Source organism: Protopterus annectens, chromosome 7.part0 (genome assembly GCF_019279795.1).
Source record: "Protopterus annectens isolate FY-2018-M chromosome 7.part0, PAN1.0, whole genome shotgun sequence".
Lineage (NCBI taxonomy): Eukaryota > Metazoa > Chordata > Ceratodontiformes > Protopteridae > Protopterus > Protopterus annectens.
This window is the reverse complement of record NC_056739.1, coordinates 1,557,893,739-1,557,909,578: the sequence shown is the minus strand read 5'-3', so window position 1 is coordinate 1,557,909,578 and position 15,840 is coordinate 1,557,893,739. Positions and strand designations below refer to the sequence as shown.

The 15,840-nt window shown below is 43.1% G+C and overlaps 1 protein-coding gene across 1 annotated transcript in view; it reads left to right on the top strand.

Annotated features, from left to right (window-relative positions):
- NUP210 (nucleoporin 210) overlaps positions 1–15,840 on the top strand; it is a 2,490,054-nt gene that overhangs the window by 161,797 nt on the left and 2,312,417 nt on the right. Inside the window, exon 2 of the mRNA XM_044078102.1 lies at positions 15,605–15,741. Coding sequence (XP_043934037.1) covers positions 15,605–15,741 — 137 coding nt within the window. The remainder of the gene's footprint in view (positions 1–15,604; positions 15,742–15,840) is intronic.

The window sequence follows — 15,840 nt, the reverse complement described above, 5'->3', positions numbered from 1 at the left end:
GCCCTATATGTACAGACTAAATTGCAGTAAAAGTTTATCAGATGGAGACATGCAACAAATGTGGATGCAGGCTTGTCGATCTTTTAGGCATTGTAGAGGAGCCGTGTTTGTATGCTTGGTGGCCAGAGAAGTGTTCTGCACTGAAGGTGTAGCTGTGGTTATTGCCTAGAAAGAAAAAAAAGGAAGAATGAGTGGAGGATTAGCAGAGAGAAAACTTTACTGGTATTGGTATACAGGATATTAAGACAGATACTGGAGAGAGGTCGGGGTGGATTGGTAGAGTGGGGGGGAGACTGAAAACAGAGCTTTAGAATTACTGGGTAAAAGTATGGGTTGTTGTAGTGGTGGTGTGTAAAAAGTAGTGGACTGTAGTAGTGGTAGTAGGAAGCAAGTAGGCAAACAATATACAAAATGGAAAGTAATTACACATTTACACACACAGTAGTAGGTAAATGTAAGGAGAAACTCAGAATTTGAAGGTAACATAAAATAATGGTAATTACTTGTAGGCTAGAAATGCAAGGGTTACATTTGATTATTAATCATTAACAATTAGGAAATATTTAACTGCAGTGGTGGTGCTGCGGTAGCGTTGTTGCCTCACAGTAAGACGTCCTGTTCGATTCTCAGCTAGAGCGTCTTCTGTGTGGAGACGTGCATGAATGGGCGTACCTTCTTTGAAGGTTGTGCGTAAGGGCCGGCAACTCGGCACGTAAAAATCTACTGCCAATCATTAGCGGACCGGAGTTCTGCTGTGGCGACCCCTAACCGGGAAAAGCTGAAAGACACAACAACAAGTAGGAAATATTTAGCAATTAGATACATACAGCAAGGACCAGATAAAGTTTAGATAAGGTACTGTTAATCTAAAACAGAAAGGGGCTTTACAGTGCAGTTTAAACAGTTTGTTGACCAAGCATTGCATTTTCGACTGTACAATAAAGTAATGAGCAGGACTGAACTGTAATAGGTTCACAGATAGGAAAAGTTACCAAAAACTTGGTAGTACTTTTAGAATAACGTGTATCGCTACAATATCTGTTTTCCTTAAAAAATCTCTCAAATCTGTTGCAAAGCTGAACAGTCAGTTAATTTGCTAGTAGTCCGCACATAATGTGATTAGAGACAAGTCGCTTTAGCAGAAAAACAATGGTATTTTAACTTGGAAAAAACGTCTCAATCTGTCGCAAGACTATAAACAGTCTGTTAAGTTGCTAGTATTTGAGAAGTAACATGAGGAGACGCAATAAGAATGACTCATTCAAGCAAACGAGAGCTATATAACTAGATAACCTCTCAAAACTGTTAGAAAGCTAGCACACTATGTAGAAGCCTGTGAGTGCTACAGACTCAATGGTTGGAGTCAGCAATTATTTTTACCTATTACTTGTAAGGTTGACCATAAAATCCAGAAAACCTGTTGAATTATGGCTGTAGCACATCACTGGGACCAGAAAGGTGAGGTAAGTCAGAAAAAGATGGGGTGAGATGCCAGCAGAGGATTTTAAATGTGGCAAGGCATAATGGGAGGAAAAGAGAAAAAAAGAAAGAAAATGGAAAAGAGAAAAAAAGAAAGAAAATGAAAACGAAACACTCAAGTATGTAGGAAGGTGTACGAGTGATGTATGCCCTGGATAGCTAGAGTTGATTGTGTGCCAGACCATGTAGAAGAGAAACAATCAGAAAAGTTGAAGGCTAGAAAGGCCAAGTTGGCCCTCAAAGGTCTGCCTGCCTGCCAGCCACTGAACCTCCTTCCTCATCTTCGGCTTCAGTCACAGCGGCTGCTGTGATTGCCTCTCCCGCCTCTCTTCATCTGGCCTCCCTCAGTCCCAGGCTGGAACTCAAACTCCTGCATCTAAGCCTGTGGTAGCGGAGCAGAGGAGAGGTAGAGAGCAGGGGAAAGAGAGTTGAAGACTAAGGAAAAGCGGAAGAGGTCCCCGGACCTCTCGTCACTGAGCAAGTCTGCATGGATCTGTGACTCCCCTCGGCTCCAGTCTCCAGGGTTCTTCCTGGAGCTGGAGGAGGCACATTCTGTCTCCCGTGCCTCGGTTCCTGACTAGGTCGGAGTCTGTGGACTTGTCTCAGTCGACCTGTTCATTATTGGACATGGATTTGGATAAGATGATGAGGTGCTTTATCCGTACACAGATCCAGATGGGGGTCTTGCCAGGCCCCCCTTCCTCAGGAGGGGGGAGCTCACTTCTCTTTTTTCAGCCAATTTCTCCTTCTCCGATCTGACCTTCAGCTTCGGAGTTCTCAGATCCGAGGTTGGCCTTGGTCAGGCCGTCGATGCCCACAGCTGCCTGGAGCATCTTGGATTTGACCAGTTTGGATCCAAGCCACTCTCAGAGCCGGAGCCTTGGGCTTCAGATCCGAGGGAGTGGAACCTTTTTCATTGGCTCTGACATTGTCGGGCCAGGTTCCCTCTCTCGGAGCTCCGTCCACTTCCAGCCTGGCTCCGATTCTCGCGTCGGACCTGGAGAGACCAGCCTCCTTATTAGCTTCCCAGGAGGCCCGCTATCCTTCAGCGTTCGATGTGGTAGAATGGGTCCTCTCCATCAGATCGAGACCTCTGACCGCCCCCTCAGACTCTGCTCAGACCCCCTCGACTCTGTCTACGGCCCCCATTATCTTACCAGAGGGACAGCCTGTCCCCGAAGAGCCCAAGACTGTTCCTCCAGAGGAACAGATGGCTTGCGAGTGCTCCCCGGTGAGCCCCACGGGAGATGTGCCTCGCAAGCATACGTGCAAGAGGAGGCACTTGGACTCCCCTGAGTCCCTAACAGAGGACACAGATTTAGAGGATGGTGAGGGCTCCCCAAGATCACCTCCGGACGATGTCTCCTTTGTAGACATCATGGAGATCCTGCGCCAGTGGGGAGGTTGGTCTGCCTGCAAGCCCTCCTCTGATGAGTCTGTGTTTGGCTTTAGGCACGGGCCTGTCTACATCTTGGGTGTCCCCTCCTGCGGATCCTTTAGTGGATTTTATCACCTCACGGGTGTGGAAGTAACCAGATACCGTGGAGCTGATCCCCAAGCACTCCGATAAGGTTGTAAGTCCCCCTATTGACAGGCCTTCCTGGAACAAGGGCTCCCCACTGGACGCCATGGTGGTAGCAACAGCCATAAAGAAGGAACTATCTCAGGAAAGTTCCTTGGTCGACCCTCCTGACAGAGAGTCACGGATGATGGACTACCTAGGGAAGCGGGTGTATGCATCAGCTACCTTTTCGATAAAGGCGCTGAACTACTTGGCCCATGTCACGAGACTCCAATGCGACCTAGTGAAGGAGCTGGCAGAGTCTCTATCAAGTCGATGTCACAGGAGGACAGGGCTTTATTCTCCGCGTAAGTGGCCACTCTGAGAGTAGTATCAAATACGTCCATGCGACTTCTCTCACATGCTACGGAAGGAGCGGCTAGGGCGGCTGGGTCCAGCGTGTCCATGAGGCAGAACGCCTGGCTCAGGTTGTGCCAATTTACTGAACCTTTTAAGGCGTCCTTTGCCAATGCCCCTTATGACGGCTCAGCTCTTTTCGGTAAGACCATCAAGGAGACACTAGTCCAGAGTGAGAAGGACAGGAAGACACTGTCTGCTGTCGGTATACGCTTCTCTAACCCACAAAGATCCTTTTCCCGGAACCAGAGAGGGCAAAAGAAGATGTGGTTCTGGAAGTCTCAGTATTCCTGGGACACTCAGAGTTCTTCTTCTCTTAGAGGTAGAGGGGGACAGAATGGATGCCGGCCCAGAGGCCGTGAAACTTTGGGTCTCGAACCATTCTCAACAGTCCCAGGCAGCAACCCTGAGGGGTTGCCCGGCTGCTCTACTCTGGAGGCAGTCGGGGGCTATTGTCCTTGCACCCCAGCAGCATAGGAGTCCATAACAGACCGCTGGATGCTTCAAATCATATCCAGAGGATATTTTTTCCCCTTTGTGGGTTCCTCCATATCTCCCAATCACCTCCCGAATGTTCCGCTGAGTGCTTTAAATCATATCCAGAGGATATTCTTTTCCCTTTGTGCATTCCCCCATATCTCCCAATCACCTCCTGGACGTTTCACCCACACAAAGGCAGGCAGCAGCACAGGAGATTTCCAAGCTGCTAGGAAAACGAGCCATCAGAACCGTCCCCCCATATCAGTCTGGATCGGGCTTCTACTCCAGGTTCTTTTTGGTGCCAAAGAAAACTGGGGACTTGAGGCCCATCCTGGACCTCTCTACCCTGAACATGTCAGTTGCCAAAGAAAAGTTCCAGATGGTCACATTATAGTCCATCATGCCGTACCTGCAAGAGAGTGACTGGATGTGCTTGTTAGATCTCCAGGGTGCTTACTATCACATAGAAATGCACAGGAGCTCCAGGAGGTTCCTCCGCTTCTGGCTAGGGGCCATTCATTATCAATTTCGAGCCCTACACTTTGGTCTCACCACAGCCCCCAGGGTGTTTACCAAAGTGATAGCAGTTAGTTGCAGCGGCTCACCTGAGGCTTCAGGGGATTCAGGTCTACCCGTACATGGACGATTGGCTCCTCACTGCTCCCACCAGGCATCTACTTTCCCAAACCAGGGATTACTTTCTGACACTTGCCCTGAATTTGGTTATCACAATCAACACAGCCAAGTCTCTACTAGAGCCTGTACATGTAATAGATCACATTGGGGCCAGGATAGACACACTACAGTGCAAAGTGTTCCTGATCTCGGAGAGAGTTCAAAACGTCAGGATACATGTCTCTCACAGAAATCCAACAAACTAGGTAAAACAAAAAATGCGAACTAAACCAATGAGAGCGATAGATACCAGGTTTATTTAGCGTTAAAACAATAAAATATACAACACGCTTTCGGTAAAGACTGTGCTTCACCTTCTTCAGAATACAAGATACAAAGTATCAGATGTAAAATACTACGCTTTTAAGTTGTTAACCAAAGGTAATTAGGAACGTCACTTCCCTTCTACAAGAAGGCATGAAAAAACCTGGCGTTCATTAACCTGTAGTTTAAATATTTCCTGTTGAGAACTTTGTACAAAAGTGTGTTTAAAAGTGTGCTTAAAAATGAAAACCTCCTTTTCAGACTTGTAAACAAAATAGAATGTGTGTATTAAACACACCGATCATCGACAACGCACAACTACAACATATCCTTATATGTTCACTCGTAACTACATCCAGCAGCCGAGATATTCAATGACAATATGAATAAGAATCATTGTCAATGAAAAAATCAATTATTAAACCTAAAAGTTTTATTTCTTATTTATTTGCTCAATTTAATACATTACCATCGTAAAAAGTTATTAATCAATGGTAATATGTCTTTTAAAACTCTTACTATCAATTTACCTTTTATGTGTAAAAACCCATATAATAGTTATTACTAATTATTTTAAATAATATTTAAAGTTTAAATTTTTGATCATGTGTGTCCCATGTGTTAAATGTTTTAATAATTTAATCGTTTTAAATGTTTTAAATGTGTAATACGTTATAAAATAAATTATAAAAAAACTAATATTAATTGCTTCAATAGTAAAAATTAATAAATATAAATGATTAAATACTCGTACATAAACCATCTGTAAACATTCTCGAATTTATAAAAAAGAGGAATGCATAAATTAAATGTAGTATTTTTTGTGTGTGTGTATAGAACCTAAGAGTAAAAAACCTGGAATTGATAGAATATAGAATACTGTGATGCTCATATTGTATTAAAATTTAATATAATATAATGTGCGTGTTTCTTATAGCCACTTAAGAGCTAACAGTTTAAGAATGCATTTAATTGATATATAGTCGTTTAATCCAGGATAGGCACTTGCGGTAGTTCTAATTTGGCACATTAACTCATCTATCTCCAGAGTTAACTGCCATGGCCCACCTCTTGGGTCATGTGTTCTTTGATGTAAAATAACAAATTTAAAATTGTGATTGGAATGCTCAAGTATGTGCTTTGCTAAGGCATTATTAGTGTCCTTCTTTCCAATTGCGTACCTGTGCTCATAAATTCTTTGCTTGATTTTTCTCTCAGTTTTGCCTATATAAAAGGCCTTACATTGCTCACATAATGCTGCATAAACAATTCCTTTACTTTCACAATTATATCTTTTATTTATCTTGTATGACATGCCATTAATAACTACCTCTTTTGTTACTAAAATCGAGGAGCATTGTGGACAAGCGCCACATTTATACATGCCTTTAGATGAAATAGTGTAATTCTTTCTTTTTTTCTAAAAGCATTTTCAGATTGTAATTTCTTCAATAAGTGATTTTAAGTTGTGAACCTAACTTGTTGTGCAATGCTGGGTCTTCAGAAATAATTCTCCAATTTTTATTCATAATGCCTCTAATGAATTTATGGTCACTAGAAAATATACACAAAAAGCTGCTCTTGTAAGGCTCATGTGTGACAGAAAAAGATTCTACCTGTTGCCCATCTATTAAGTTGGTATTAGTAGATCTTTCATTTAGTAAAGGTGTAAAGTGGCCTGAAAGTCTTTTGGCCCTAACTTCGTCCCTAATGTTAGCTACTAATTTAGAAGGATACGCTCTGTTTATAAACATATTTTCCAAATTCTCACATTCGTGGTCAAAATCTGATAATGTTGTAATCATCCTTGCTGCCCTGACCATTTGGCCCTTAACAACTGCTTTTTTCTGATGGAACAGGTGGCAGCTACTAAAATGCAAAAAAGGCGTTGGAGTATGTGGGTTTCCTGGAAATCTTGCTTAATATACCTCAAATTTAATCTGTCTTTAATAAGTAAGATGTCTAGGAAATTAATTCTGTTGTCGTCTAGGTTAAAGGTAAATTGCAAAAAATCAGTTAATTCCATGATGTTTGTAATAAAGGAAGGGACTAAACCTTTTGGTCCCCTCCAAATCAAAAACATGTCATCCTGGTATCTAGTATACCAGGAGACATGTTCCTTGAACATTGGATGGGTAAAAAGTAGGGTGTTTTCCTAATGGGCCATAATTGCATTCGCAAAGGTCCCCCCACAAGGGGAACCCATCGCTACTCCAGATCTTTGCAAATACAATTCTCCTTCAAACATCATAAAGTTATTGGACAGTACTACTTCAAGCAGTGTTTCAATTAGGTAAATAGTGTTGTCCGTAACCTTTTTAGAAATTAAATAATCTGTAATCCATTCCATCCCTAAGTGTTGAGGGATAACGGTATAGAGGTCCTTAACATCTATAATTAAAAACTGTGCCTCTTCATGATATTCTACATTATTGATGTTGTGCAAGAAGCTCCATGAATCTTTACAGATTTGGGTTTCAGATTCAATAAAGGGCTTCAATAGTTTGTCAACTTGTTTGGCACAGGCATATGTCACCGAACCTCTCCCATCAACAGTTGGTCTAAATGGTGGATTACTGATAGATTTATGTAGTTTAGGGACTCCAAAAAGCAATGGTAACCTGGGTGCCATCATCAATAAATATCGATACAAATCTAAATCAATGTACGCTTCTAAAAAAAGATCTTCAAGTATGTTCTTAATTCACCTGTAGGCTATATTAAGCTCGTTTACTGAAACTTTAGTGTAAACATCTGTGTTTAGGAGCCTAAGCATAGCTTTAACATATGCCTCTTGATTCATTAGAACTAACCCTCTGCCTTTATCTGGCTTCATTGCACGTATTTGACATATTTGTAGTAGGTTAATTATTTCATATTCTGTTGTTTTAATGTTAATGTTATTGTCAAGCTGGTTACCAGAAGTCCTTTGCAAATCCCTAAAATCCATTTCGCACATTCTTTCAAATAGCCCAAGAGTGGGATGGAGAACAGGATGAAATACACTAGAAACCCTTCTAGAATTAACTAAAGATGTACTATTCCCTATTAAAACATTTAGGTTCAATTTGCGAACAAATAGTTTTAAATCTATGATGGTTTTAACTAAATCCATCTTTTACTAGGGACAAAGGAAAGGCCCTTTGAAAAAAAGTCAACCCATTCTTGTTTAATGTCCAATTCTGTGAAATTGTAAACACTAAATTCACCCCTGTGCTTCTAAGTGTTGAGGGGTAAGCATTTGGTGTAAAACTATCAGTTATCTCCTCCTCTGTTTCCTCTTGTTCTTGAATGGGTATTGCTTCTTGTGCGATTGATAATTGTTCTGTGATCCATTGTGGTTCCTGTGAAAACCCCGAGATGATGCATCAGCATTGTTGTTGTGATTATTAGTAACACTCTGCTGTTGATTGTTGTTGTTAGCCATCTCATTATTCCTGTTGTTTCTGTTACTGTTTAGCCTTTCACTACGCCTCGGTTGTTGCATTTCTGGTTCATCCGAAGTGAGATCATTAGTAGTTGCATTTTCTAACTGGTCTGTGTTGTTTTCATCAAGAAACCTGATAGTTTGTTTAGGGACATTGGAACTTCTGAGATGGAAAACTGGAGGCCTTGGGTAGGCCTTGTTGTTAGTATAATCAGAGACATCCCGCGCTATTTTTTTCTTTTTATTGGTCAGCAACTTGGTAATAGTAGCGTCTATGCTAGAGAAAATACGAGCATATTCATATGTGTATCTTGAAAATTCTTCATGTGTTTTGATGGTATGTTCCAAGATTTCCAAGTCAGCTTTCAAGTCCCCAATCTCAGTTTTATAATGAATAATCAGTCCATTTAGAAATTCCACACCCTGCCTGTCAAACATTTTCAACAGTTCTTGATGAAAAAGAGAATTTTCGACTAGACCCGTAGGGTATCGCCATTGGCGTAAACCCTTAGGTACAGCTTTTTTCTCTATACACTCTGATAAGTAAGCAACCTCTAGTTGCAGCTTTCTGCAACAAAACAGTTTATAGTCAAAGTCATTTATAATGGTAGACAAAGTACTTACAATAGGCTGGCTTTGGTGCTGACCGCCTGTTTGAATCCCAAGAGAGAAAAAGTTGTTGTTGTCCAAAAAAGAAATAATAGACGGTGAGCCACTTTCTTGTATTATGGCTTCCCCATACGGAGAACTCCGTCCATCTGGTTGCGGATTCCTCAAACCTGTGTTATTGTCAGCGTGAGAAGTAGAAGGAATGGCTGGAGTAGCTACATTCAAATTAGGTGCTACATTCTGGTTTAAAACCGCATTTACCACTTCAATATTCCTTGTATTTCCAATAGACAAAATCCGGCTTTGCTGCTGTAGATTAGCCCCATAAGGTACTGGTGCATCGAGTCTTTGAGTTAGAGCGTCCACTCGCCCAAACAGTACTTGAACAAGTGCTGTTAAATTTCCAATGTCCCCCTAATTTACTGTTCTCACCTCCCGACAGCAGAATCAGTGCTGAGGGTCCTAGGCTCAATGGCAGCAACCATAACTCTTCTTCCATGTGCTCGGCTACACATGCGGATTCTTCAATGGACTCTAGCGGTTCAGTGGTCCCTGTTGGATTTACCACTAACCTATCCTATCCACCCAAGTCAAGTGTGTCTGTCATCCCTCATATGGTGGATGAGCTCTCCGGACATTTTGGAGGGATGATCATTTGTTCCAGCCCCGGCCCAAACCACAGTGACCACAGATGCCTCCCAACTCTGGTGGGGGGACATTGTTCGGGCAGGACAGTCCAAGGCCTGTGGGCTCCCATAGAGACCAGTTTGCATATCCGTGTCCTAGAGATGAGGGCGGTCCTTCTAGCGTTGCAGGCCCTTCATGCCTTTCTTCCTCTGGGGACAATTGCCATTCAGTCAGGCATGTCAGTAGTCTGGTATATCAACAAACAGGGAGGGACCAGATCTTATCCCCTTTGTCACGAGGTCATGAGAGTGTAGGAATGGGTGCTCTCCACCGGTCGCTTTCTCATCGCAAAGCACATTCCGGGACGGTCCAACATTCTAGCGGGCAGGCTAAGTCGGACCATTCTGATGCTGTACGAGTGGTCTCTGAATCTGTCAGCGGAACAGATCTTCAGCGAGTGGGGTCAACCTTGATGTGATCTCTTCCAACGTAAAGTGCAGCAGGTTTTTCGCTCTGAATCCCCACCGGAGGAGTCCCCCAGAGACGCTCTAGTTCATGCTTGGCCCCCCGGTCTTCTGTATGCTTACCTGCCAGTTCCTCTCATCCCGAGGTTTTTGCAGAAAGCTTGTCGACTGGGGAGCAAGGTGATCCTCATTGCCCCATTCTGGTATGGTTTCCCTTCCTTTGGTCTCACCTTCTGGCTCCACCTTGGATCCTAGATCCCATTCAGGATCTGATTTCACACCTATGGGGGGGTGCCTCATCCGAGTCTGGACAGCCTGAAGTTCACAGCTTGGCTGCTCCAGTTCCCTTGATTGCTAGGACTCCCTGACTTTCATCCTCAGTTAAGTCTATTTTGGTAGCTGCTCATAAGTCTTCCACCAGAAAAGTTCATTGCAGCAAATGGAAATTTCTTTCTGGGCCTCTCAGAGGAGTTTCGATCCTTTTATGGCTCCTATTTCCGCCATTCTTGATTTTCTAACTGATATTCCCCAGCATGGAGCTAGTTCTTTTACTGTCTAAGTTAAGTTGGCTGCCATTTCTCATTTTCATGTGGGTGAGATTTCTGCATCCTTGGCATCTTCTAGACTGTGTAAAGCCTTTATTAAAGGCACTTTTTTGCTACGCCTCCCCCCCCCCGGTCAAAGATCCTGTTCCCCCGTGGGACCCTACTGTGGTTCTCCAAGCTCTGGTCGCTTCGCCTTTCGAGCCTGCCACAACGGCAGATCTAAAATTTCTATAGTGGAAAGCAGCTTTTCTGGTGGCTATTACTTCTGCTAGAATGATTTCGGAATTACAGGCCTTGTCCATAAATTCCCGTACATGATTTTTCATAAAGATATAGTTTCCCTTCGAACCAACCCATCCTTTCTTCCTAAGGTGGCGTCACCAGTCAATATCAATCAGACTATAAATTTGCCTGTGTTCTTTCTCAATTTTACCAACAGGATGGAATACAAATTACACATGTTGGATGTTCATAGATCATTACGATTTTATTTACACAGGACAAAAAATTTTCATAAAACTGATCAATTGTTTCGTTCTATAGATCATTTTTGGGAAAACCTATTTCAAGGGTCACGATAGCTAGATGGATTTCTTCATGCATCCTTCAGGTCTATAAGGATAAAGGCATCCTCCAGCTCAGGTTAAAGCTCATTTCATTAGGTCCATGGCTACGTCTGCAGCTTTTTGGTCTAGGGTGTCTTTGGATGACATTTGCTCTGCAGCTACTTGGTCCTCATCTCATACGTTTATTTCGCATTACAAATTTGATTTGACATCATCTAGGAGAGCATCCTTTGGCTCCGTGTGCTCCAGAATATCCTTCCATGAGGGCCTCCCAGGAGTTTAGTAGCTGGGGACTCTGTCCCACAGGTTGAAGACCAAATGAAGTAAACTACTTCAGATAAAGAAGTTATGTACTCACCATAACGTTCCCTCTGAGTAGTTGTACTTCATTTGTCTTCAACTGTCCCTCCCTCCTTTCCCCGGACCTTGGCACATGTTTAGTCTAGGGGCTGTAGTATAGGTCACAAGTATGTTTTCAGGTCTGGTTCTAAGTATTAGTTCTGCAGACTCTATCTGGAGATGGACAGCAGTGGAGGTGTATTATGGGTAAGGGGAGGAGTCTGGAGCTCTGAGCTGATGCTAGTAATTTTTGCCGGCTTGGATCCAATATGGGTCCGTATTCCCACAGGTTGAAGACTAAGTACAACTACTCAGATGGAACATTATGGTGAGTACATAACTTCTTTTTTGCAGGCAATTGGTGACAAGGAAAGAGAGCAGAAGAAGATTGGGGTTTAGTTCAGTGATGTGCTTTCAGCCCTATATGTACAGGCTAAATTGCAGTAAAATTTGATCAGATAGAGACGTACATTAAATGTGGATGCAGGCTTGTCGATCCTTTAGGCATTATAGTGGAGCCGTGTTTGTATGCTGGATGGCCAGAGAAGTGTTCTGCACTAAAGCAAAAGCTATGGTTATTGCCCTTTACCCATAAGGTTAACCATAAAATCCGGAAAACCTGTTGAATTATGGCTGTAGCACACCACTGGGACCAGCAAGATGAAGGGGAGTCAGGGAAAAAAAAAAGGACTGTTAGACTGACATTTTGAGGTCTGAATATGTGGAAGGCATTGTAGCCTTGCACGGCCGGGGTACTCTCAGCGGCTTTGAACCATGTCTCAGTTACTGCACAGACATCAGCATCCTCCAAGGTGAGGAGTGCTTCCGGGGAGTGCAATTTTTGTGTTTAAACTCTTACCATTAAGCAGTGTGACCCTGAGTTTGTATCGATTAGATTTTATATTGGAAAATTTGTTGTTTTGACATTGCCTAAAAAAGTCACTATGGGGGAGGCAAGGGCCTTTTCCAGTATCCGAAAGCCTAGGGAGGACAGTTGCAGACCATCTCTAGTAAAGCAGTGAGGTCTGTCTTCTGTATCCTCCCAGGCAGTCAGATACTGGAACCTCCTGGACTGACACCAGAAGCTGAGCCAATTGTTGAAGTCGGTCATTTTTTGTTTATATTGTGGCATCATCCCGGGCGAGGTCAGGATACTGCTTAGGGCTAGGGACGTACCTGTCTAGGACACATAATCAGAAATTTTTGTCAAGTCTCTCTTCATATAGTCCAGAGAGGTACGTCTCAAGTCATTCACTCAAAAGTGGACTATAACAGAGTCATAACGGTACTTCCTGAGCGACTTGGGTGCATGCATGATTTCTCGGATCCTGGCACCTGATAGGCAGCTGACCATGACCACCTTCTTGTCCATTCTGGTGAAGTGGACATCTGTGTGTCTCACTGTAGAGTCACCTATAACCAAGACATTTGATGTGTTTTGCCTTAGGGAGCTTATTTGTTGAGGCACGGATGTGTGTGTTGATAATGTGTATTGGTTTCTTCTGTAGCCATTCTGTAGTTTCATATCTGTTATCAGTACATATACACTTGACAAAATTCTCTCCTTGTACTGTATTTTATTTGGGTGACTGAAACCACAACAAGCCAGTGCTGACAGCTTGCACACTTATGACTAAACTAATTTAGCATACATGTAGCAGCCATAAACTGTTGTTGGATACTCTTGTTTATGCTCATATCTGCTTAACCTACTGCCCCCTTGATTAGGATTTACCCATACATTTTCATTGCCCTCAACTCTCATCTTCAGTACTGTATACCTGACTTTTTTGTAGTGTTTGGAATAAATGTGAAATTGTTTTGTATAGAAAAAAAATGTCAAAATATGTCACTACCAAGAGTGGAGGAAGATGCACACAGGTGGATTATATCTTATGTAGGAGGGCCAGTTTGAAGGAGATTGGAGACCGTAAAGTGGTGACTGGAGAAAGTGTAGTTAGGCAGCATAAGATGGTGGTTTGTAGGATGACGGTGATCAAGAAGAGGAGGAGGAGGAGGAGTGTGAGGGCAGCACCAAGGATCAAATGGTGGAAACTGAAAAAGGGTAATTGTGAGGTGGAGTTCAGGGAAGAGTTAAGACAGGCACTGGGTGGCAGTGAAGAGTTACCAAATAGCTGGGTAACTACAGCAGAGCTAGTAAGGGAGACTGCTAGAAAGGTGCTTGGTATCACATCTGGACAGAGGAAGGATGACAAGGAGACATGGTGGTGGAATGAGGAAGTACAGGAGAATATACAGAGAAAGAGGTTGGCAAAGAAGAAGTGGGATTGTCAGAGAGATGAAGAAAGCAGACAGGAGTATAAGGAGGTGAGGTGCATGGCAAAGAGAGAGGTGACGAAGGCTAAGGATAAGGCATATGAAGAGTTGTATGAAAGTTTGGACACTAAGGAGGGAGAAAAGTACCTGTACCGATTGGCAAGACAGAGGGACCGAGCTAGGAAAGATGTGCAGCAGGTAAAGGTGATAAAGGTTAGAGGAGAGTGTGTTGAGGAGATGGAAAGAGTACTTTGAGGGAGTTGATGAATGAAGAGAATGAGAGGGAGAGAAAGTTGGATGATGTAGGGATAGTGAATCATGAAGTACAATGGATTAGCAAGCAGGAAGTAAGGATAGCTATGAAGAGAATGAAGAATGGAAAGGCTGTTGGCCCAGATGACATACCTGTGGAGCATGGAGGTGTTTAGGTGAAATGGCAGTGGAGTTTTTAACCAGATTGTTTAATGAAATCTTGGAAAGTGAGAGGATGCCTGAGGAATGGAGAAAGTGTTTTGGTACCGATTTTTAAGAATAAGGGTGATGTGCAGAGCTGTAGTCACTACAGAGGGATTAAATTGATCAGTCACAGCATGAAGTTATGGGAAAGAGTAGTGGAAGCAAGGTTAAGAAGGGACGTGATGATTAGAGATCAGCAGCATGGTTTCATGTCGGGAAAGAGCACTACAGATGCGATCCTTGCTCTGAGAGTGTTGATGGAGAAGTACAGAGAATGTCAGAAGGAGTTGCATTGTGTTTTTGTAGACTTAGAGAAAGCGTATGACAGGATGCCTAGAGAGGAGTTGTGGTATTATATGAGGAAGTCAGGAGTGTCGAAAAGTATGTAAGAGTGGTACAGGATATGTACGAGGGTAGTGTGACAGCGGTGAGTTCTGCGGTGGGAGTGACTGATGCGTTTAAGGTGGAGGTGGGGTTACATCAAGGATCAGCTCTGAGCCCTTTCTTATTTGCAATGGTGATGGACAGGTTGACAGACGAGATCAGACAGGAGTCCCCGTGGACTATGATGTTTGCAGATGACATTGTGATCTGTAGTGAGAGTAGGGAACAGGTGGAGGAGACCCTGGAGAGATGGAGATATGCTCTAGAGAGTAGAGGAATGAAGGTCAGCAGGACTAAGACAGAATATGTGTGTGTGAATGACAGGGAGGATAGAGAAATGGTGAGGATGCAAGGAGTAGAGGTGGCAAAGGTGGATGAGTTTAAATACTTGGGGTCAATAGTTCAGAGTAACGGTGAGTGTGGAAGAGAGGTGAAGAAGAGAGTATAGGCAGGATGGAGTGGGTGGAGAAGAGTGTCAGGAGTGATTTGTGACAGACTAGTACCTGTAAGAATGAAAGGGAAGGTCTACAAGAGGGTAGTGAGACCAGCTATGTTATATGGGTTGGAGACAGTGGCACTGACAAAAAGGCAGGAGTTTGAGCTGGATGTGGCAGAATTAAAGATGTTAAGATTTGCACTGGGTGTGACGAGGGTGGACAGGATTAGGAATAAGTATATTAGAGGGTCAGCCCAGGTTGGAAGGTTTGGAGACAAAGCCAGAGAGGCACGATTACGTTGGTTTGGACATGTGCTGAGGAGGGATGCTGAGTATATTGGGAAAAAGATGCTAAGGATGAAGCTACCAAGATAAGGTTTATGGATGTGGTGAGAGAGGACATGCAGGTGGTTGGTGTGACAGAGCAAGATGCAGAGGGCAGGAAGAATTGGAAACAGGTGATCTACTGTGGCGACCCCTAACGGGAACAACCGAAAGATGATGATGATGATGATGTCACTACCATGACTATATTTCTTTCTGTTTCCTGCACTGATGAAATTTTGACATTTTGGGAGAAACAATGTTTCCTTAATGAGTATCTTTATTATAACTGTATTCATCTAGTGTTGTATAACTTTTTCATCTTGTCTTACAGGTCTTCCACCAGGCCAGAAGTTGCCAGCATTGAGGCCATTGATCTGATTGAAAATCAGTGCTCTCAAAAGGCAGTTGTGCAGGCTCGCTTGTCACAACCCACACGACTAACGAGCATCATTTTAGCAGAAGATGTATGTAAGTATTTTCTTCCTAAAACCCAGTTAAGGTCTGGTTGAGATGAAATGTCTGTGTACTTCTGAAGTTTCTTAAAAGTAAAATGGTTGACAAATTTGC